At 46.8% G+C, this 24024-nt stretch overlaps 2 protein-coding genes across 4 annotated transcripts in view; both read left to right on the top strand.

Moving 5' to 3' along the window:
- BTK (Bruton tyrosine kinase) overlaps positions 1-5397 on the top strand; it is a 39122-nt gene extending 33725 nt beyond the window's left edge. The window contains exons 16-19 of the mRNA XM_062183266.1: positions 971-1035; positions 1850-1968; positions 2487-2644; positions 5256-5397. Coding sequence (XP_062039250.1) covers positions 971-1035; positions 1850-1968; positions 2487-2644; positions 5256-5327 — 414 coding nt within the window. The 3' untranslated portion in view covers positions 5328-5397. The remainder of the gene's footprint in view (positions 1-970; positions 1036-1849; positions 1969-2486; positions 2645-5255) is intronic.
- Positions 5398-6476: 1079 nt separating this feature from the next.
- Positions 6477-23118, top strand: TIMM8A (translocase of inner mitochondrial membrane 8A). 3 transcript variants are annotated; one of them, XR_009865006.1, is made up of 4 exons: positions 6477-6684; positions 8149-8338; positions 12612-12660; positions 23068-23118. XR_009865006.1 is itself a non-coding variant. In XM_062183268.1 (3 exons), exons 1-2 carry the CDS (start codon positions 6550-6552, stop codon positions 8308-8310), a joined length of 297 nt encoding a protein of 98 aa, XP_062039252.1. In that variant the 5' UTR covers positions 6477-6549; the 3' UTR covers positions 8311-8338; positions 12612-13166. The 3 variants fall into 3 exon arrangements, 2 of the variants coding, with proteins under 2 accessions (XP_062039252.1, XP_062039251.1); XM_062183268.1 differs by lacking the exon at positions 23068-23118 and having other exon boundaries at positions 12612-13166; XM_062183267.1 differs by lacking the exons at positions 12612-12660; positions 23068-23118 and having other exon boundaries at positions 8149-9076.
- Positions 23119-24024: the final 906 nt, after the last annotated feature.

Genomic DNA, 24024 nt, shown 5'->3' with positions numbered 1-24024 from the left:
CATATGCTACCAAGGAAGGTGGCTGGTGCCAACCTGTTGGGTTTTCTAGAAAACACCAAGTTAAGCATGCCTTTGCCCCAGGAGTGAGCCAGTCAGGTATCCACAGCCTAAACTCTGTGAGGCCTTCCAGGGTGTGAGTGACAGCAGTCACTCACCTCTGCCCCTGCCACCCCTGAGGAAATGGCAGGGTCCTTCTGTGACCATTCTGGACTTGGAGCAGAAGGGCAACCCTGTGCTTCCCAATGGGAATGCCTCTGGCATAGAGCATCATTTAGTTACACTGGCATCACAAACTGGGGGCCTGTGGGTATATCTGGCACACTTATTTTTTAATGCTTTCTAATAAGCAAACACTTAAATGAAACATTTCACATTTTAAAAATCCCCTGGCATTTCTAGCTCCTTGTGAAAATCTAGACCATCTTGGAACCCAGGCTCCATATTATCCCAAGCCACGTTCACGGTCAGCAGGAGCTGAGGAGCAGGCGTGGGCCCTCATTTCTGACAATCTCCGCCTGTCCCTCTTAACTTTCACTTTACCTGTCTGGCTCTTGCAGGCACAGGAGTTTGTGCCCCTGGGTTTTTGGTTTTGTTTTTAGCCAAGCCAACGCTCAGATTGCCTAAAACTCACTGGCAGAAAAGTAAAAAAAACCAAACAAACTCACCCCGGCCCCTTAACTCTCCCAGCCTTTCAGTGAACAGTGAAAGAACTGCCCATGTGAATCAAATCGTTTTGCTCAGTGCTTTACTTGGATTTACAGAGCAGGCTGTTTTCCACAGGGCGGAAATGCAACAAAGTTTCTCAGTCCACCACCCCTGTTAGGTGGGAAGGTGTCTGTCTCTAGTTGAAGCCATGAGGAATCCCTGGCTTTATTCTGCCAGTGGACAGAGCTTTGTGCCTTAATTTAACCTGTGTGTGTGTGTATGTGCGTCAGGAACAGAGTCTCACCAGTATCTATTGCACCAACAGGCAGCTCGAAACTGTTTAGTAAACGATCAAGGAGTGGTGAAAGTGTCTGACTTCGGCCTGTCCAGGTGCGACTGCCTTTTGGCATCTTTCCCTTTAAAAGTAAAAATCGGCCTACTACAAACATGAGGCATGGTACAGTTTTGTCATTGCTATACTTTTTCATCTACTTCTTTTCTTCTTTTCTCATTCTAGTGTTGTCCACCATTTTCCCATTCCTTTTCTTCCACTGAATTAAGCTACTTCTCTCATCTGCTTATTATTTCCCTCTCCTTACCTTCCCCACCCCCCTTTGAACCGATTTCTCCAATCCTATTATCTTCATCTGTTAATCTTGCTGACTTTACTCCAGCCCTCTTTGAAGCTGCTTGCTTAGTCTAATCCCCAAGAGGAAGGGAAGACACATTAGACCTTATTTCACTCCATCCTTTCCGTAACCGTATTGTGGGTTAGGGAAACTAAATCAGAAGTAAAAAACAAGGGGGTGTTGGGTGCAGTTAAGACACCACTTGGGGTGCCCGCACCCCATACTGGAGTGTCTGGGTTTGAGTCCCAGCTCCATTACCGATCCCAGGTTCTGGGCTCCTGGTTTCGTTCAGGCTCAGACCTAGCTGTCGTAGGCATTTGGGGAGTGAACCAGATCTCTGCTGTCTGTTTCTCTGCCTTTCAAATAAATGAAAATCAATACAAACTTTAAAAAGAAACAAAAGCAGGAAGTTTGTTAAAAGTAACATGTTGTAAAAGACACAGCTTGGCCAGCAGAGCCTTTTGAGAAAGCCTGTAAGTGTATATGTGTGCAGCTCTTGTAACTGTGTCAAGAAAATATAAGCAAATCTCAAGCTCTCCAAAACCTACTGGTAAGAAGTCCTGCATTCTTTGCAGGTACGTCCTGGATGATGAATACACAAGCTCAGTAGGCTCTAAGTTTCCAGTCCGGTGGTCTCCACCAGAAGTCCTCATGTATAGCAAGTTCAGCAGCAAATCTGACATTTGGGCTTTTGGTAAGTGGGTAAGATTTTGTAGATCACACAGGCCAAAGGAGGAGGAATTCAAGGGGGGAATTTCTCATTTTGCAACCTGCACAGAGAGGTTGTTCTTGCTTTCATTCACCTAACCTATAGGGCGTTCTTGCTGTGTGTCAGGCAGCCCAAGGGTTTCTGAGGATAAAAACAGTCAACGGGACATGATCCCCACTTTCTTGGAACTTAACGATATACTGAGGGAAACAGACAATTCATTCAGTTTCCAACAGCTTCTGAATCCTGATTATGTACCACATCCTTTAGCTACGAAGACAAATAAGATTCGTTCTCTCTTCCACAAGAGTTAATAGTCTAGTAGAGCTCTGATTACCATCCAGTGTACTTGGGAGCATAGCAGAAGTCTGGACAAATGTAAAAAGCACAGAGCAGGGAATCAGTGGATTCTAATTTCTGTGGTTGATCTAGGAATTCAAGGACCTGTACTACCCTCAAAAGACTGTAAAGTGTTTTAATTTCTTTTTCCCCCCATTTTCTAGGGGTTTTGATGTGGGAAATCTACTCCCTGGGGAAGATGCCCTATGAAAGATTTACCAACAGTGAGACCGCTGAACACATCGCCCAAGGCCTGCGTCTCTACAGGCCTCACCTGGCTTCAGAGAGGGTGTATACCATTATGTACAGCTGCTGGCACGAGGTAGGTTTCTTATCATGACCTCCTACATTTTCCTTGAACTGACTTTCCCATCTGATTGCCGCTTTCCATGGCTGCCTGCTCGCTGGGCCCAGACAGATACCTGAACACATTCTCTGACCGTGGCCTGTACTCCACTCATCTGAAGGCAGGCGGCTCTCCCAGGTACAGCCCAGTTGTCACCAGGGTGTCACCAGCAGACCCCAATACCAACTCAGCTTTAGGGAAAGGGGTGTGTGCATAAGCAGGCAGCCAGAGGCCCACAGACAAGTGCCTGCACATTTCAAAAGGAAAGAAAACTCATTGAAGTTTGCATTCACTTCTTTGGAAATCACTGGCCCTTTCTTCCACTTTACTAGATGCCAAACTTTTCCAGCTGAGGTCCTAAATGAACTTGCTTCTTCTGTAATTTTTATTTTTTTATTTAAGTTTTACAAGTTTCATATATTTCACATGTACAGATTTAGGGACACAGTGGGGCTTCCCCTCACTCCCATCCATATTCCAACCTTCCCCCCTCCCTTTCGGATTCCCATTCTTAATTTTTACAGTGATCTATTATCAGTTTACTTAGTGATCATGTAGTTAGCCCTACTCTAAGTAGAGGAGTTCAGCAAATCGTATGAAGAGAAAGAAAACAAAACAATATAAAGCAAAGCTAAACAAAAGATTGTTCCTCACTGTAAGAGACAATGATCCAGTCTCCAAATGTCTGTTTTGCTCAAGTACATTACATTTCAGGTGTTCTATTAGTTGCATCGGATCAGGGAAAACATATGATATTTGCCTATGAGATTTCTTTTTAATATGCCCTATAAGGCTTCAGAGGCAATTGAAATGGGTAGCTTTATTTTGTTTTTGTTTCTCGCTATGGTGCCTATGCAGGTGTATATGATATTTTAGAAATAAGGAGCCAGTGCCACTACTATTACCCAAGGTGCCATCTCCACTTCTCAGTAGCTCCCTGGCAACCTTAACTTGGCAGCCTAAATCTCTAGTGGTGATAAATGCTCAGCTCTTTGTTCTGTCCCGCCAGAAATGGGGAAAGGGAGTGCCTAACAAAGACACTCATGAATCTGGAGCCCTCCTAGTGAGGTGACAGTGAGCATCTGGGCCAGAGCTTGGCTCCTTTCCCTTGAGCAAATGTGGGAAAGAAAGAAAAGCATGGGGAAAGGGAGAGCCCCTTGGAGCCATTTCCTTTCTCTCTCGAATGGACATCAGGATACCTGAAGAACTCTTTAAAAATACAGATTACTTGGAAACAGGTGTTCAGTCTAGCAGTTAAGATTCCATGTCCCATATCCTGGTTCTGGCTCCTGACATGGGTTTCCCATCAGTGCTGACTCTGCGAGATCTGACTCAATTAAATGGGTTTATGCCACGCATCTGGGAGACGTGGATTGCATTCCCAGTTTTTGGTGCCTGGCTCTCGCTCCCCCTTCTTTTCTCTCTCCCTCCTCTTCCTCTCTCCCTCCCTTCCCTTTTTTCCTCTCCTTCCCTCTCTCTTTCTTCCCCTCTCTCCCCCCACCTCCCTCCCTCCCATAAATAAATAGACTTTTTTAAAAGATTTATTTATTTATTTGAAAGGCAGAGTTACAGAGAGGCAGAGGCAGAGAGAAAGTTTTTCTATCCGCTGGTTCACTCCCCAAATGGCCACAATAGCTGGAGCTGAGCTGATGTGAAGCCAGGAGCCAGGAGCTTCTTCTGGGTCTCCCACGCTGGTGCAGGGGCCCAAGGACTTGGGCCATCTTGTACTGCTTTCCCAGACCATAGCAGAGAGCTGGATTGGAAGTGGAGCAGCTGGGAGTTGAACTGGCGCCCATCTGGGATACTGGCAATATTGGTGGCAGCTTTACCCACTACGCCACAGTGTAGGCCTCAATAAATAGACATTTTTAAAAACTATGTCTCTTTCCCTGAAATTATGATTAGGTATATATAAAGTGGCATCCAGAAGTTTATTTTTTAACTTCCCGGGAAATTCTGATACTCAACTAGGTTTGAGATCCGAAGGACTAAGAAATTGATGACCTTTTGGTCTGACACGTTTAGGCCATTGTGGCATGAATGTTCCCTGAATCATGAAATTCCTCAGGGGCTTATGGATCATGGCTATCAGAAAGAGCCTTAGTCTGGAGGCCAGACTGTGCTAGCAAAAGGTCCCTAGTGCTCAGGATCCCTGCCCAGCAGTGCACCCTGTGGTTTTGCTAACTTTGGCTTCGGGAGGAAAGAAACGGCATTTGAAACCAAACTAAAAATGATCACAGCTTGCAGGAGTCCTGTTCTGCCAACCACTGAAACTTACTGGGTAGCTCTTTTTCCTCGGAGGCTCTAAAACGACAATGCCTTGTCATTATGTAACGAACTTGTCCTCAGTTTTCGTTGATAAGTTTGCCAGTTTACTTTGCAAATTGTTCTTATCACACAAATAACCGGAGATAGTAAAGATGGAAAGTGCCCAGATTATCCGGAGAGCTGCTTTTTCCTTTTCTTTTGTGATCCATCGCCGGGGTATGCTACCGGGCACAGAGTCGGTAGCGGCTGCTCGCTCATTGCATTCCCTCGGGTTCGGGATTCCAGCCACTGTAACACTCCCTCTTTTCTTTGCTTTTAGAAAGCAGATGAACGTCCCACTTTCAAAATTCTCCTGAGCAACATTCTAGACGTCATGGATGAAGAATCCTGAGCTCGCAAATAAGCTTCCTGGTTCTACTCCTCGCTTCTACAAGCCCCCATTTCACCTTCTCTGAGGAAAGCCCGGGTTTACAGGCTCGGGAGCCTTTGTGCTCCCACTCGCGACACAAAGGCCCCCTCTCTGCATCTAGGAATGCCGCTCTTCTTTGACCCCCTGGGATAGGGCCTTCTGAGCAAAGGCCAAGGAAGTTTTGTGCCCATATTGCCCCCACCCCCACCCCAAGAGTTTTAAGACAGACTGAATTTGGGACGGAAACATTTGAGGGGAGGGAGGGAGGTAACGCAGCCTCACAAAGAGTCCAACAGCTCTTTGGAGAGACACTGGATCTTGGGGGGGGGCACACAGAATTTACGGAGAATGAAGCTGTGTCATCAAATGGGAGGGGGTCGTTTTGATACAATAAAGTTACTGGAAAGGTGTGTGAAGGTTTTTGGTATCTCGATGAATCATGCAGCCTGCCTCAAAGAACCGTCTCGGTAGTCCAGAAAACTGCTGTGTGGCATTGACGGGACATACTGCTACACTGAGAACGCAGCGGGATCCTCAGCTTTTAACCTCTCTCATTCTACTGGATCTAGTTAAACCCTGCCTCTGAATCAGAGAGGAATTCAGAAGCCGGAGCGGTGTCTGGCACATAGCAGGTGCACCATAGTATCTGAATGCATCTGAGAGTTGGGGACAAACTGTGCCAGAGCCTCATTTCCCCGCGTCAGGAGAGGAAAAATCCGTTCAAAGAAGTAGAGAGCGGGGCCCAGGAAGGCCAACTTAATGCACCCAGCACAACCCCAGCCGCTGGGAAAGCGCGGGCCAATTTGGAAGCGGACAGGGGCGGAGCTGCTGGGCTGCACAGGAACGGGTCACGTGGCGCTGAAGGACCTTCCTTTCCCCCTTGCTACTTTTTCTTCTCGGAATAACGTCTCCATCGCGCCCCGGCGCTGGGCTGCAAGCCCTGAGTCCTCAAGGCGCACGCCGGGCGCCGCCGCGCAGCTGCGGGCGGGAGAGGAGCCAGCGGGCCCAGGGAACCGAGCGCCCAGACCAGGCCGCGGGAGGCGAGGGCGGCGGCAGCGCCGAGCGGCGCCCGCCTCGCGCCGACGCAGTGCGCTCACGGGGGCGGGCCTAGGGCGGCGGGTTGTGGTTCCGGTTCCGTCGCCGAGACACGTGAAGGTCGGAGAGTTGGTGCGGAGTCCGTCTCGGCACGCGTGGTCGCGCTGGGATGGATTCCTCCTCGTCTTCGTCGTCGTCGGCGGGCTTGGGCGCGGTGGACCCGCAGCTGCAGCATTTCATCGAGGTGGAGACCCAGAAGCAGCGCTTCCAGCAGCTGGTGCACCAGATGACTGAACTTTGTTGGGTGAGGATCCTGGGGCTGGGAGCTGGGCAATACCCACTTTGCTTCTGTCCTTGCCCCGCGGCGCTCGCTGCGATGGAATTTAGGGAGGAAGGTGGACCCAGCTGCACCCTTGGGCTTTCTCGGGTTTCTCGGAGCGAGCCAGAAGGGAGAAGGTGACCCCACTTCTGTAGGGAGTGTCACTCTGGTTGGTCCAGAAAATTGGGGCTCAAAGAAGTCTTAAGCCACTGGCTCACCCAGCACTCGCAGGCACCTGATGTTGAAGCTGCCTAGTGTCGGTCCCCAGAGCTAAGGAGAATCCCCGCTCCTGGGACTTTGTCTTTGGGAACCTGAGTCCCAGAGTCAGTGAATCTGCTATTCCTGGACTCTGCGGAATTTACCTTGATTGCTCAGTTCTCCTAAACCCTCCCCAGTGAGAAATGAGTGGCTTCAGTCCACTAACTAGGAAAGTGGCGTAATCTCTTCCAACATACACACGCATGTGCCCTCTTGTTGGGTTGTTGTGTAATCCCAAGCTGTTTTGGGTCTGAAGGTTGAGGAATTGAGTCTGCCCTGTGAGGACACTTTGGTAAAAGCATGGAAGGCATTTGCAGCTTGAGATCAAGGTTTTCTGGTTGCCAAGGACAGCATACTGGCCCCCTTGACGAATGAAATTCACAGAATTCAGAAGCCAAGGATAAGTTTCCTTGGAGTTGAAGGGTCGAAGGCAGAGTAGAAGGAGCAAAATGCATCCGAACCACTTAACTTGAACTATATACAGTCATCCGTTTCCATAGTGCATTTCCCATAAACTCGTGTTATTGCCGGACTGTGGCCCTTACCAAATGCTTACTTACCTGTGGACTGCCTTGGACCAGAGTGCTCGGATTCTTTCTTAAACATCTGATTCGTTACATTGGGCAGAAGCAGGTGTGGTTAAAGACTCCCTTAAGAATCCATAAGCTCTGTGCCCTTTCCAATAATTCATGTATGTTTCCATTCATCGCGAGAGGATTCAGGAATCTTAGGCTTAAGTAGACAGAGTTCCAGAATCAGAGGTCATAGATTTTCTTCTTTGGTAGGCTTTGTGGTGTCTTGCTATAATGCTTTATCTTCATTCTGCAATGAAAGACATTAAATAGCTACAGCATTGTGGAGCTATAACCAAAGTCAGCAAAAATGTGACTTCAGTTGTATTGCTATTTTTCTTCTGTAGTAATGTCAGTTCCTCCATTTTCTGGCCTTAAAACTTTGGGTAAAGTATGTCTTGTGCCACAGTTTCCCTCTTTATAAAATCCTAAAATAGTTCCTATTCCATAGGGGGGTTGACCATTGCTCCATACTTGGTGATTTGCCAAATATGAACTGTTAACATATCAGATACTATTTTTAGGTGAAGTTTTTCCTGTAAGCAACCAGAAGTTACCCCCCCCCATACCCTTTTTTCCTCCGAGTTCCCTTTGTGATTCTGTATCTTGTCCTGAGCAGGAGAAGTGCATGGACAAGCCTGGGCCAAAGTTGGACAGTAGGGCTGAGGCCTGTTTTGTGAACTGCGTTGAGCGCTTCATTGATACAAGCCAGTTCATCTTGAATCGACTGGAACAGACCCAGAAATCCAAGCCAGTCTTCTCCGAAAGCCTTTCTGACTGACCTCAGCGTACCTCTTTGGAAAAGGAAGGTAGTTCAAGACACGAAGAGCAGTTGATGGGATGATTGACAAAACAGCTGTGGGGGGATTGGTTCCCACCTTTAGTCACTCTTGGGACATCCTGCCATCTGAAAATGAACAAAGACCAATCATTTTTGTGTGCGGGGTTTGAAGGTCTTATGTGTATTTGGTTGTGTTTTTTTAATCTAACCGTGTGAAAATAATTGACAGATGAGTGGGAAACTCTATTAGATGTGTGTTCCTGTATATGGGAGTACACATTTCTCAAGGTCTCCTTCACTGCTTCCTTTGATAGTGGGACCACATAGGTAAAAATCACTCATTTGTGTGGATTCATTTCAGATTTCTGGGGAGATCTTTGTGCCTCTCAGAAGGGCAGCAATGGGAGAGGAGTCACTGGTACTTCACTGTGGGCCTCCTTGTCTGGTATCTGACTGTTTATGCCGGAAAAACAGCTACAGATTTGGAGACTCCCTCCCTCCCCTATACAGTGATTTACTTAACTATCTATATTAAAATATGGTCTCAAGGCAGTATAGGACTCTAACCAGAGAACAGAATTCTCATTAGTGATTGCCACAAGGAAGAAGTTGACTTACCCTGTATTTTAGGGTACCAAAAACCCAAGATGTGTCAAAAACTCAACAGCAGTTTCAGGTAGAGGTGCATGCCTAACGAGTTAATCAGTGTAGATTCCATTTGGTTTATTCTTTTAATCACTGAAATAAAAGCTTCTACAAGATTCAACTCTGAGAAGGATTTCTATTCTGGTTATCATTTGCATCCTGGAAAGCGTTAGTGTAGGCTGGTTCAAAGGCTGGAATATAGCCAGCGTGCCTGTTCTGTGTGGTCCAAAACGAGGTTCCAGAGGTGGCGAGGAGAACCTTGAGATGAGATGAGATGAGGTGGGAAAGGAAGGGATTCTGCACTGACAGAGACTTGGGTAAATATGCATTTCCAGAAGCCTCAAGTTCCTGTTTAGTTTTCTCTTCTATAGGCTCTACAAGAAGTTTTCAAATCTCACGATTAAAACAGTTCTGAGCACAGCCGATTAAGCTGCTGCCTCATATGAGCACCCATTTGAACCCAGCTGCTTCACTTCTGATCCAGCTCCCTGCTAATGCACCTGGGAAGGCAGCAGTTGAGAGACCCAATTGGAATTGCAGGCTCCCATGGTCATTTAGGGAGTGAACCAGTGAATAGAAGATCTCTATCTCTCCCCCTCTCTCTCTGTAACTCTGCCTTTCAAATAAATAAATAAATCTTAAAAAAAACCCACAATTCAACAAAAGGTGAAGTGCATACTCTGTGGCAGAGACTGTCTTTAGTGACAGGAACTCAGCAGTGCAGAAAAACAAAATCCCTGCCCTTGAAGAGCTTATGTTCTAGCTAGAGAAAGCACACACCTAGCTATGTCATTGTCATAAGTGGCATGAAGAAAAAGCAGAGGAGGGCCGTTAGGGAGTGTTGGCAGGGCACTGTTGTTTTTCAAAACGATGGTTAGGGCATTCTTGGGAAGGTGGCATTCCAGCACAGACCTGGAAGTACTAAGTGACCAAGCCTTGTGACCCTCCGGGAGAACATTACAGGCAGCGGTCACTTCGTGCCATGAGGTCATGGAGAACAGGCAGAAGGTCACGACAGCTAGAGCAGAGTAAGGAGAAGGATAAGAAATAAGCTCAGAGAAAAATGCACGAGATGGATTGGGGCTGGGGGCAGGCTGTGCACTGGTCAAAGGGACTTGGAGGCTATTCTAAGGACTTTGGGCTTTTAGTAAGCAAGGTAGGAGCCAACATTTCAGGAGCCTCTGGCTGCTCTTTAGAAACGTGCACATGCGGAAGAAGTAGCCACAGTGGCAGTAGTACTACAATCATGGCACTTTAAAGACTAGGGCGAGTCAGGCATACACCATGGATCTATTGCCCCTGGGTGTTTTCCCTGTGTTCACATAAAGCCTGAAGTCACAGAGAAGGAGTCTATAGTCTTCTGGCTTACATTTTTAGATTTATTGTTATTACTATCTCATTTTTCCTTTTTCATTTAATATTCGACTACATGTACACACAAACTTAAGTGTCTTTGTTATACAGTGTTGCTGTGTGTTCAGTTACTATTTAACGAAAAGGGGGGCCGGCGCTGTGGTGTAGCAGGTAAAGCTGCTGCCTGAAGTGCCAGCATCCCATATGGACGCTGGTTCTAGTCCCGGCTGCTGCACTTATGATCCAGCTCTCTGATATGGCCTGGGAAAGCAGTAGAAGATGGCCCAAGTCCTTGGGCCCCTGCACCTGTATGGGAGACCAGGAAGAAGCTCCTAGTGCCTGGCTTTGGATCAACACAGCTCCTGCCATTGTGGCCATGTGGGGAGTGAACCAGCAGATGCAAGACCTCTCTCTCTCTTTCTGCCTCTCTCTAACTCTGCTTTTCAAATAAATAAATAAATCCTTTAAAAAATATTTAACGAAAAGGAAGGTCTGTCAGATTCCCACAATATGAGGGTACTTCAAAACCCATGGAAAATGGAATTAAAAGATACGTGTATTTTGGTAAACTAAACTCTTGTGATCCATGCATAGTTTTTTCATAATACACATTTTATATGTACTATTTGAAATTCCCTCATATTCAGGGATTTCAGTTTTTTTCTTTTGGCACCAAAGTACACTTGTCTATTAAATCCACTGTTCCATGAACTTTTTGAAGTACCCTCATGTATTTCAGCACCAAGTAGGTGTTTGACAGTACTAGGCACAAGATAGTGAGAAAGAAAAGTATAACGTGTGCGCCTGCCCTCAAGCCGATTAGTAGTAGCAGAGCAACTTGGATTCTTGTTTGTTTTATTAATCTCAGACATTTCTTTTCGGAACCTTGGTAGCCCTGATGACATTCAGAACCCTTACTCTAAATATTCAAGACAGGAAATTCAAGGCTCAACTGTAAAATAAAAGAACTGCTCTAATACCCTTTTCCTGATGTGCAGTCTCACTTAGGAGCCTAACATGTAAGCGAGAAAAGCCAAATCACTCTGGGGACAGGGGTGTCTGGAGGCTTGCTAGCTGGTGTATCCCTGCTGGTGCCTAAGATGTCGTCTTAGAGCCTCTAGGGGTTTTTGCAAGCATAGCGTGAAAATGAACCATGAGTCCAGGAACTGACATTAGGGATCATAGATACAAGGAAATTAGGCAAGAACTTCATATGACGGTACTTTGGAAAGTTCACTGGGAAATGGGATTAAAAAGCACAATTTAGGTACCAAAAATTTTGAGATCTACGCATAGCTTTTTTCATAAAATGTTTTCCATGAACTTTTTAAAGACCTCTTTTCTAGCAAACAGATCTCCATAAATGGCTTGAATTCTGAAATGTAACAAGTCAGTAAACCCCATGTAAAATAGTCTTTATCTGGAATAATGAAAAGCAATTGATAGCCTTTTTTTTTAAAGATCAATTTCCCTCTACATCAGTGTCTTTAAAACTGCTAACCTAGGGAGGTTTTATTTCAAAGACCGCTCAGTAACACTTCTCATAAAACTATATTATTCTCTGTCAGCCTTATTTTTATTGACAGTTTTGTTTTTTATTTTATTTTATTTGACAGAGTTAGTGAGAAAGAGAGACAGAGAAAGGTCTTCCTTCCGTTGGTTCACCCCTCAAATGGCCGCTATGGGCAGAGCTACGCCGATCCGAAGCCAAGAGCCAGGTGCTTCTTCCTGGTCTCCCATGCAGGTGCAGGGCCCAAGCACTTGAGCCATCCTCCACTGCCCTCTGGGGCCACAGCAGAGAGCTGGACTGGAAGAGGAGCAACTGGGACTAGAACTCAGCGCCCATATGGGATGCCGGCGCTGCAGGCGGAGGATTAGCCAAGTGAGCCATGGCGCCGGCCCCTATTGAAAGTTTTTAAAGATTTGTTTATTTGAAAGGCAGAGTAAGAAGGAGAGACAGAGAGAGATGGAGATATTCCATCTGCTGTTCACTCCCCAGATAGCCACAACAGCCAGGGCTGGGCCAGGCCAAAAATAAGAGCCAGGAACTCCATTCGGATCTCCCATGTGTGTGCAGGGACCCAACCACCTGAGCCATCTTCCACTGCCTTCCCAGGCCCATTAGCAGGGAGCTGGATCGGAAGTGGAGCAGTTGGAACACGTACTGGTGCCCATATGGGATTCTGGCATCACAGGCAGCAGCTTAACCCACTATGCCACAACACTGACCGCATATTGGCATCTTTTGAACTCAAAGAAGTTGAGGGAAAAGTTCTGATATCCTTTATTTCCATTCTATGCAGGAGTAAGGATGTTGCTCAGATTTACTGATCTCAAGTCAAAGGGCCACAGGTAAGGACCAAAGGGGACATGTCGAAAGGTATGGAGGGGCCGAAAAAAGGCCAAGAACTCTGGTGAGGAGAGCACAGTTGGTGCCGCTACAGTGATTGAAATGACTACCAAGGAGCTGAAAAGATCCAAGGCCCTGTTCAGGTACTTAAGTTGAATGCTTAACAGGAATCACAGAACAAATCCAGGGGATCTTGGGGCTGGCGCTGTGGCTCAGCGGGTTAACGCCCTGGCCTGAAGCACTGGCATCCCATATGGGCGCCGGTTCTAGTCCTGGCTGCTCCGCTTCCGATCCAGCTCTCTGCTGTGGCCTGGGAAAGCAGTGGAAAATGGCCCAAGTCCATGGGCCCCTGCACCCACGTGGGAGACCCAGAAGAAGCTCCTGACTCCTGGCTTCGGATTGGCAGTTCCAGCCGTTGCGGCCAATTGGGAAGTGAACCATCAGATGGAAGACCTCTCTCTCTCTCTCTCTCTCTCTCTCTCTCTCTACTTTCCTTTCTCTATGTAACTCTGACTTTCAAATAAATAAATAAATCTTTTTAAAAAAATCCAGAGGATCTAGACCAGGGATGGGTTTGTGTTTGGCCTCTCTAGAACTGCTGCCTCAAGGCACTGCCCAAACCTTTGACACCTAACAGAAAGTGAGCCAACAGAAGAGTTAAAAAATCACTCCCAACGCAAGACCTGGGCTGTGGTGCGGCGTGTTAAGCTGCTGCTTGAGAGGCCCACGCGCCCTATCTGAGGGCCTGTTTCATGTCCCAGCTACTCCGTACTTCCCATCCAGCTGCCTGCTAACGAGCCTGGGAGGCAGCAGAGGATGGCCCAAGTGCTTGGGTTCCTGCCACCCATGCGGCAGACGTGGCTGTTAGGTGCTCAGGACTTTATGCCCCAGTAAGGTGAAGAGGCAACTGGATGAGGCTGGAGAGTTCGATGGCAAACAATATCAGAAGAGAGCAGAGGTGGAGAGGAGCGCCAGCCAGGGACTGAGACAGCTCATCCCCTCTCAGATGCTGATGACGGGTGACAAGGCAGTTGTCTTTTTATACCCCTGGCCTGGGCAGGGGTCGTGTATACATGTAATATCAGCTGGGAGAGGCTGACGCAGAATCTTAGACCATGACAGCCCCAGGCTCACTCCTATCTGGAACTCTATTTGCTAGGTGTGACATTAACGATTTCTGTGCCAGAGGGCCTAGCAAGTCCAGCACTGGCTATTGAATGCACTTGGAGAGTGAACCAGCAGATGGAGGATGTCTCTCTCTCTTTCTCTCTGTTACTCTTCCTTTTTTTTTTTTTAAAGATTTTATTTATTTTGTTTGAGAGGTAGAGTTACAGACAGTGAGAGGGAGAGACATAGAGAGAGGTCTTCCATCTGCTGGTTCATTCCCCAAATGGCTGCAACGGCCGAAGCCTAGAGCCAGGCGCTTCTTCTCAATCTCCCACGCAGGTGCAGGGCCACAAGGACTTGGGCCATCTACTGCTTTCCCAGGCCACAGCAGAGAGCAGGATTGGAAGTGAAGCACCGGGACTAGAACCGGCACCCATATGGAATGCTGGCACCCAGGCGGAGGATTCACCTGCTGCGCCACGGCACAGGCCCTACTCTTCCTTTCAAATAAATAAATAAATATGTCTTTTTCAAAAGACAAAACCTATGCAATATAATTAAGGTAGTTTCTGCCACACAAATACATAGGATCTGATCAGAATCTCTCCAGATGACAAAAGAATCAACAGAATTTTGAGAGGTTTCTGCAATGTAATAATAAGAATAGCTATTCTTTATTGAGGGTATGCATACTATGTGTTATATAGCACCATGCTTTGTACCGTGTGTTTTACATGGATTATCTTAAAATTACGACTGGGGCTGGCACAGTGGTGCAGCAGGTTAAACCCTGGCATACAGTGCTGGCATCTCATATGGGAGCTGGTTCAAGTCCTGGCTGCTCCTTTTCTAACAAATTCCTTTTTTTTTTATAAGATTTTATTTGTTTATTTGAAAAGTAGAGTTACAGACAGTAAGAAGTAGAGACAGAGAAAGGTCTTCCATCCGCTGGTTCACTCCCCAAATGGCCACAACGGCTGGGGATGGGCTGATCTGAAGGCAGGAGCCAGGAGCTTCCTCCAGGTCTCCCAAGCAGGTTCTGGGCCCCAACTGCTTGAGCCATCTTCTACTGCTTTCCCAGGCCATAGCAGAGAACTGGATCAGAAAAGGAGCAGCCAGGACTAGAACCAGTGCCCATATGGGATGCTGGCGCTGCAGGCAAAGGATTAATCTAGTGCACCACAGTGCTGGCCCCCGGCTGCTCCACTTCTGATCCAGCTCTCTGCTAATGGACTGGGAAAGCAGTGGAAGATAACCCAAGTGCTTGGGCTCCTGCACCCATGTAGAAGGCTCCTGGCTCCTGCTTTGGCCTAGCCAAGCCCAATCATTGGGACCATTTGGAGAATGAACCAGCAGATGAAAGATATTCATCCTCCCTCCCTCCTTCCTTCCCTCCCTCTCTTCTCACATTCTCCCTCCCTCCCATACCCCTTCTAAAAAAAGATTTAAAAAATAAAATTACAACAACTTTATGAGAGGGCAACTATTACCATACCTGTTGGACAGACAGAGATGCTGAGGACTGGAGAAATTAACTTATTCAAGGTTACGCAGCTAATAATTTATAGGACTGGAATTTGAACCCAGGCACTTGGATTCCAAAGCTCATGGTCTGATCTACTACACTGAACTGTTTCCTAATGTACTGAAAGATAGGAAGGAATGTTTCTTTAAAGGCTGGCCCAAAGTAACTGAAACCTGTTCTAGAGATAACATGGTACAAAGGAAAGAACACAAGTTTTATTTACTTTTTTAAAGATCGTGTACTTGAAAGACAAAACAAGAGAGATCTTCCATCCGTTGGTTCACTCCCCAAATGGCTGCAACAGCCACATGTGGGCCAGGCCGAAGCCAGGAGCCCAGAACTCTATCCACATCTCCAACGAGGCTAACAAGGGGCCCAAAAACTTGGGCCATCATCCACTGCCTTTTCAGGTGCATTTAGCAGGGAGCTGGAGCAGAAGCATGGAGTAGCTAACACATGAACCAGGCCCTCTGAGATGGAATGCAGTGTCCCAAGTGCTACCCTAACCTGCTGTGCCACAACATCTGCTCCAGAGCACAAGTTGTAGGGTGAGACAGAGCTAGGTTCAAATCCTGACTTGGCCAGTGCCTGTGTGACCTCGGGAAATTGCTGAATCCCTCTGCTTCTCGGTTTCTTTGTAAAGCTGAAACAATAATACCTACCTGACAGGGTTGTAAAACAAGATCAGGTAAAGCACTTGGCATGCTGGACTTTAATGGTAGCTATTACTACTACTCTTATTCAGAACTGAGCATTTTTTATAACCCTGCTAGAGTCATTGTCTGGGCAAACAAAAGAAAAACAAGAAGTCACTTCATTAAGCTGATTAATTGATGAAGTAGCTGATCCAATGGAACATATATTGATTTTTTAAAAATTATTTATTTATTTATCTGAGCGGTAGCCTTACAGACAGAGACAGAGAGAAAAGTCTTCCATCCACTGGTTCATCCCCAAATGACCAATTGGAAACCAGGAGCCAGGAGCTTCTTCTGGATCTCCCACATGGGTGCGGGGGCCCAAGCACTTGGGCCATCTTCTACTTTCCCAGGCCATAACAGATAGTTGGATTGGAAGTGGAGCAGCCAGGTCTCAAACTGGTGCCCATATGGGATGCCGGTGCCGCAGGTGGAGGCTTAGCTTACTGCGTCACAGCATGGGCCCTGCCAATGGGACATATACCACTATAAGTAGGAAGTTATTGGATGATTTTTTTTTTAAAGATTATTTGAAAGGCAGAACAAGAGAGAAATCTTCCATCCACTGGTTCACTTCCTCAAATGGCTGCCAACAGCTAGGGCTGGGCCGGACTGAAGCCAGGAACCAGGACCTCAATCCTTGTCTCCCATGTGAGTGGCAGGGACCCAAGTACTTGGGCCATCTTCCGCTGCCTCCAAGGCACTTTTGCAGGGAGCTGGATCAAAGCATGGAGTCACTGGGACTCAAAACCAGGCACTCTGATAAGGGATGCTGGTGTCCCAAGTGGGGACTTAACTCACTGAGGCACAACCTCTGGCCCCTAGATAGATCACTTGAGCAGCTATGTGGAGGTTGGAGCATGGCAGGGAGATCAGTAGTCCGGGAAGAGACTTTGGAGGATTGAATTGAAATAGTGGAAGTGGAGGTGGGGAGGAGGAGACAGGAGGAGCTGCTGTGGGGAGGGAGTCTGGAGTGAGGTAGAGAGGGAGGAAAGCATGATGCTAGGGAAGGAGGTAGGGTAGAGAATAACGTGCCAGTGTGAAGATGTCTTGGAGTTCAAAGGGCAGCACAAATGCTTAGGAAGAGAGGATGGTCACAGGACTGGTACGGAATTGGGCTGCGCAGAGGAAGCCACACGGATTGCTGTCCTTCGTTCCATAGCTCCAGTGTCTGGAATTATTGCGCCTTCTCTCCAATTTAAGGAACATAAGCATGCAGAAATAGTTAAAAGATTACTCACAATGTAACTGGAAAATTTAGAAACAAGCCAAATAAAAAATGATAAAGTATCTTTTAAAAAAAATGTATGTATTTATTCGAAAGGCAGACAGAAAGAGAGACAAAGATCTTCCATCAGCTGGCTCACTCCCCAAATGGCTGCAACAGCCAGGACAGGCCAAAGCCAGGAGCCAGGAACCCCGTCCAGGTCTCCCACGTGGGTGGCAGCACCACGGGCTGCCTCCCGGGGTGTGTGTTAACAGGAAGCTGGATGAGAAGGGAAGTAGCCAGGGCTGGAGCCACTGCACCAAGTACCTGCCGCACCATTTGACTTTTAACACTGGACTTACATAAGGAAAGGAAGAAGGGGTAGCAACACAAAAAAAGAGAAAGAAGGAAACAGTAGGGAGCACGGGAGTCAGCAGTATTTGTTCAGCTGTACTTCGGCCCTGGAGTTATTTCCTGAAGGCTGCCACCATTTACTGCGTAATGTAACTTATCTGATGTGCTAAATTAAAAGTCTAATGTGATCGAGCTACTGCTAGATGCACCTTGTCACCGCAAAGCCAACATTGTCGACACCGCCTCCCTCTCTCCTGCACAGCGATCCGTCCTCATCGATGCAGGCTACAGTAGCAGGTTTGAGGCGTGTATGCCCGTTTTTCCAGCCCTTTCTTTTTCCTTCCCTCAGGCAAGCCCCAGGCGCACTTTCTTCCTCAGAGCTGCCAGCACTTTAGGATTTTTTGTTTCCGAAACGATTAACTATGATCTCAAATATCCCTGGTTCTCCCAACCCTGGACAAGCACAGAGGCCTTTAGCGTTTTAAAGGTTTTCCTTTGACTCATGATAGGGAAATAGCCATGGGACAACACAAATAATAAATACGAGGGAAGTGCAAATTTATGAAATTTTATAGGTTCCTAACAAGTCAACTCTGATTCATATTCTGTTCCTTAGTGATAAGGTGATTATCAAGATCCCTCTTGGTCTTCAATTTTTAAATTTATTTTTATTTACTTGAAAGGCAGACAGAGACAGGAACAGAGGGACAGAGATCTCTCCGCTGGTCCACTCCCTAAATGCCTGTAATGGCTGGGGCTGGGCCAAGCCAAAGCCAGGAGCTAGAAACTCAATCGGCGTCTCCCACGTGGGTGGCAGGGACCCAAGTACTTGAACCATCACCTGCTGCCTCCCAGGGTGCACATCAGCAGGAAGCTGGGTTGGAAACAGACCAGGCACACAGGTTTGAGAAGTGATCATCCCAAGCAGCAACATCATGTTTGTACCAAACACCCATCCCTTGGTCTTCATTTTAGAGCGAGATTTCATCAAGCATCCCCTCCTTGACTCAAAACTCAGAAGCCAAAGAATAAGCAGTGAATCTTATCCACATAAACGATCATGAGCAGAAACTTCCATAAGCAGGAGTGGGCATTTGGTGTAGCAGTTAGGGTACTGCCTGGGATGCTCGCATCCTCTAAGTCCCTTCAGCCCCTGAGTCCAGCTTCCTACTAATAAACATCCTGGAAGGCAGCAGATGGGGGCCCAAATATTCACATCCCTGCCACCCATGTGGGAGACCAGATTGAATTCCAGGCTCCTGGTACCAGCTTGGCCTGGCCCTGCTTGTTGTGGCCATTTGGGGAGTGAACCAGCAGATGGAAGACCTTTCTCTCTCTCTCTCTCTCTCTCTCTGTTTCTCTGTCTGTCTCTGTCTCTGTCTCCCTCCCCCTCCCTCCCTCCCTCCTTTTCAAATAAATCACAATAAATAATAAATTAAAGGGGCTGGCTGCTGTGGCACAGTGGGTTAAGCTATCACTGGCAACACAGGCTCAGATCCTGGCTACTCTGCTTCCAATCCAGCCCCCTACCCCCACCCCCGTTAATGATGATGACCCAAGTACTTGTGTCTCTGCCACCCGTATGGGAGACCTAGATGGAGTTCCTGGCTCCCAGCTTTTGGGGCGTGGCCATTTGTGGGGAGTGAACCAGTAGATAGAAGATCTTTCTCTCCCTGTCTTTCTCTCTCTCTGCCACCCTGCCTTTCAAAAAATGCATACCTTTTTAAAAAATATTAATAAATGAAAAACATTTATAGGCAAATTTAAAAGAAATACAACAAATGGGGAACAAGTATGTCATAAAGGAATAATTCCCTTATTATATAAAGGACTCCTAGAAATCAATAATAAGAGATCAATAACGCAATAGAAATATGAGCAAAGGATATTAGTCAAAGTTCTCTGGAGAAACAGAGCCAATAAGATAAGGGCATTTATTATGGGACTTGGTGCACACAGTTAGGGAGGCCAACAAGTCCCACGATCTCTTCCCTGTAAGCTAGAGAACCTGTGAAGCCCCTGGTGTCATGTGGTCCAAGTGTGAAGGCTTAAGAGGCAGAGAAGCCATAAGAATAAGTCCCGGAGTGGGAAAGCCTGAGAACCAGAAACTGTCATGTCCAGGGCGAGAAGAGGGAATCAGCCTGTCCTCTGCCTCTTTCGTTCTATCAGGGCCCTCAGTGGAGTGGCTGCTGCTGTTCGTATGGGTGAGGGCACAACTGCTTTGCTCAGACTACTGGTTCACAGGCTCATCTCTTCTGGAAACGCTGTCATAGGTACACCCAGACATCATGTTTTACCAGCCATCTAGGTATCCCTTTACCCAGTCAAGCTGACGCAAATTGACCATCATAGATATAAAGAGACAATTTGAAGAACTGGAAATAGAAATGGCTCTTGAACACGTGAAGACATCTGTGTATCTAAGAGGAATAAAAAAATCCTCTACTGAGATGTTTCTCACTGATTTGGCAAGGTGAAAGTCTGGTAACATACTGTTACAGGGTCGGTGCTGTGACTCAGTAGGTTAGTCCTCTGCGGTGCCAGCATCCCATATAGGCACTGGTTCGAGTCCTGGGTGCTCCACTTCTCATCCAGCTCTCTGCTATGGCCTGGGAAAGCAGTGGATGATGGCCCAAGTACTTGGGCCCCTGCACTCAACGTGGGAGACCTGGAAGAAGCTCCTGGCTCCTGGCTGCAGATCGGTGCAGCTCCAGCCATTGCAAGCATTTGGGGAGTGAACCAGTGGATGGAAGAACTTTCTGTCTTGCCCACTCATTATCTGTAACTTTACCCCTCAAATAAATAAATAAAATATTTTTAAAAAAACATACTGTTGCATGTGGTGCAAAGAAACTGGTGGCAATGTAAATCGGTATCACCTGCATAGACAGTAGTTTAGCAATATAATTAACCTTTATAAATGTGCAAACCTTCCATTCCAGATATCTGACTTCTAAGAATTCATACTGTGAAAATATCACACAGGTGCAAAATGACATATAAACAATCGTCATGGGGCCGGTGCTGTGGCGTAGCAGGTAAAGCTGCCACCTGCAGTGCCGGCATCCCGTGTGGGTGCCAGTTCAAGTCCCAGCTGCTCCACTCTCAATCCAGCTCTCTGCTATGGCCTGGGAAAGCAGTAGAGGATGGCCCAGGTCCTTGGGGCCCCTGCACCTGCGTGGGGGACCTGGGAGAAGCTCCTGGCTCCTGGCTTTGGATCGGCGCAGCTCCAGCTATTGAGGCCAATCGCAGAGTGAACCAATGGATGGAAGACCTCGCTCTCTCTCTTTCTCTCTCTCTGCCTTTCCTTCTCTCTCTGTGTATCTCTGACTGTCAAATAAATAAACATTTAAAAAAATTTTTTTTAAATATTTGTAGTAGAAAGGATCTGGAAATAATCCAAGTGTCACTCAATAAGATACTTGTTAAACAAAACTACACAGAAATAAAATAGAATGAGCAATCTATTTATGTATGATTATAGACTGAGCTCCAGTACACATTCAAGGTGCTGGCATTGTGGCACAAAGGGTTAAGCCACTGCTTGCAATGCTGGCATCCCATATCAGAGTGTCAGTTCAAGTCCCAGCTGCTCTGCTTCTGATCCAGCTCCCTGCTAATGTGTTTGGGAAAGCAGCAAATGATGGCCCAACCATTTGGACCCCTGCCATTCATGTGGGAAACCTGGAGGAAGCTCCTTGCTCCTGGCTGCTACCTGGTCCAGCCCTCACCATTGCAGCCATTTGGGGAGCGAAGGAGCAGATTGAAGATCTCATTTTCTCTCTGTCTCTCCCTCTCTTTCTGTCATTCTGCTCTTCAGATAAATAAAATCGTTTAAAAAAGGATTCACGATAGTATGCAGGAGCAGGTGTTTAGCCTTGCAGTTAAGACACCCATGTCCCACATCGGAATACCTGGATTTTATCTTCAGCTCCATCTCCTGATTCCAACTTCCTGCTGATGGAGACAGCAGCGATGGCCCAGATAATTGGGTTCCTGCCATCCACATGGGAGACCTGGATTGCTCTCCTGGCCTCCAGCTTCAGCCCTGGCCATTTTGTGGGCATTGGGGCATGAGCCAGCAGATGGGAGCTCTTTCTCTCTCTGACTCTCAAATAAAATAAATAATAAAAAGAACACTTCCCTTTTAAAAAAAATAAGTATGCTTTTCTTGTACAAAAAAGAGGTTAAGTACTGCGATGTAGCAGGTAAAGCCCCTGCCTGCAGTGCCGGCATCCCATATGGGCTCGGTTCAAGTCCTGGCTGCTCCACTTCCAATCCAGCTCCCTGCTAATTCAGCTCCCTGGGAGAGCAGCAGAAGATGGTCCAAGTCCTTGGGCCTCTGCACTCACATGGGAGATCCAAAAGAAGTTCCTGGCTCCTGGCTTTGGCCTGGCCCAGCCCTGTCTGTTGTAGTCACTTAGGGAGTGAACCAGCAGATGGAAGATTCTCTTCCTACTCCCCCACTCTCCTCCCCTCGTGTAACTGTGACTTTCAAATAAACAAATATTTTTTTAAAAAAGAGGGAATTAAGATATATGTACCCATATTTGCATAAATATGCATATTTATCTCTTTTTGTATATTTATCTCTTGAAGGTTACTGTTAAAACCATTTGTCTAGAGAAAGGAATTGAGTGGTTGGAGGTAGGTGTGGGAGGGAGACATTTAACTATGTATCTTTTTTTCTGTGCCTTTGAAATTTTTTAAAAAGATTTATTTATTTGCTTGAAAGGCAGAGTTACAGACAGGGAAATGGGCCCATCTGAAGCCAGGAGCCAAGGTCTTCCTCTGGGTCTCCCACGTGGGTGCAAGGACTTGGCCCATCTTCCACTGCTTTCCAGGCCATAGCAGAGTGCTAGATGGGAAGTGGAGCAGCCGGGACTTGAACCGACGCCCATTTGAGATTGCCAGTGTTGCAGGCAGCGGCTTTACCCGCTACGCCACAGCACCGTCCCCTCTAAAGTGTTTTTAGCACGTGTTTTAGGAAGGTTACAATTGCCTGAGTGCTGAGGACTGAAAAAGGACAAGACTGAAAATAGAGACCTTGCCCATTTGAGATAGCCAGGTTGGGTTCTGATGACTGTGTGAGCAGTAAGAGGGAAATGAGGGTGACTAACCACCCCAGACTCACCAGGTCCAGCGTGTTCTTTACCCATACTTGATGGCATGTTCGTTTCGGAAATGTGTGACAGGAAACTCATTACTCTCGCCTTTCTAAGAAGCATGCCAATCAGCTTTTATTTTTGGAGCAGAGCTCACCCAAACAAGTTGAGAACCATTAATCGGCTGAATTTTCTCACAGGCATCTATAACGTACGCATGCGCATGTGTGAAGTGCCTCTTTCTCCTCAACCTCACTCTCCTCCAGTTCAAGACAGTCTTTTTTTTTTTTTCAGTAAGCTACAAAGAAATCTGGTATTCTGCCAAGTGCGACAAGCTTCTATTAAAAAGAAAAAAAAGAGGCAAGTGACCTCAGGTTACTGATGGAAGCTGACAATTTTGTTTTCTTTTTCAGGCAAGTGAAAGTCTTCAGTGATGAAATAAGGCAGAAAAGGTGCATTTACATTCTTCTATGAGAGAAAGGTGGATGTCCTTCTAAATAAAAGAATGAACGTCTAAGCCAATGCTCCCTGTCATCCTAAAATTATTTTAAAATAGTCGTTGATGTTCATTCCTGCTAAGATAGTAGCCAAAATAACCTGAAAGTATTCCCACACTGCAAAACACTTAGAAATCCCAGGTCAAAACGAAAATTCTTTCATCAGCAGACAGCTAAGCTTCCAAGTGAGTAAAGGAGATCTCAGGAATCAAAACTCCCAGTGGACAATGGAAAACTTGAGCATTGGGTGGGAGTGGAGACCTCAGTTGCTCCACTGCTGAGGTGTAAGCTGCTTAGGTTCTGATGGCCTGGCAGAGGCAGGAGACAGAGCCTTGGGCTGAAGGGAAGCAGAGGGCTGGACCTGAGACATCTGTAGAAAGTTAGGGCTTTCAAAGGACTCTGCCTTCAAGAAGAGTGGACTGCACAAAAATGCATTCACTAGCCTAAGAGAGACAGTCTGGGCTCCAGGAAGATAGGAAAAAATGTTCCCCTGTGAGGACCTGTAACCTCAGGCGTGCTTTTGCGTGGGTTTGGGATACTGCTGCGGGGTCCGGAAGCCGACCGGGCCAAAAAGGAGCATACAGTGATGCCTAGCCTCGGCTGTCTCTTGGACTGCCTGGCAGAAGCGGCATAAAACATCTCCAGGAAAATGTATGCTTCACAAGATCCCCACAGGTAAAATCTCACTGAGCAGAACTTACAATAAAAAGTTACAAAACTGGGGCAACCATTGTGGTGCAGTGGGTTAAGCTACCACTGAGACATCCACATCCCATATTGGGTAGAGCACTGTTGGAGAGCCAACTACTCCACTTCCAATCCAGCTTCCTGCTAATGTGCTTGGAAAGGCAGTGGAAGATGGCCCAAGTGCTT

Source organism: Lepus europaeus, chromosome X, assembly GCF_033115175.1.
Source record: "Lepus europaeus isolate LE1 chromosome X, mLepTim1.pri, whole genome shotgun sequence".
Taxonomy (NCBI): Eukaryota; Metazoa; Chordata; class Mammalia; order Lagomorpha; family Leporidae; genus Lepus; species Lepus europaeus.
The sequence above is the reverse complement of the archived record's forward strand: the minus strand, read 5'-3'. Positions and strand labels throughout refer to the sequence as shown.

What these genes read in the sequence shown, in the direction of transcription:
- TIMM8A (XM_062183268.1), top strand. Translation starts at nt 6,550, where the DNA reads ATGGATTCCTCCTCGTCTTCGTCGTCGTCGGCGGGCTTGGGCGCGGTG. An exon ending in AGATGACTGAACTTTGTTGG is followed by an intron (nt 6,685 to 8,148) that starts GTGAGGATCCTG and finishes TGTCCTGAGCAG; the next exon opens with GAGAAGTGCATGGACAAGCC.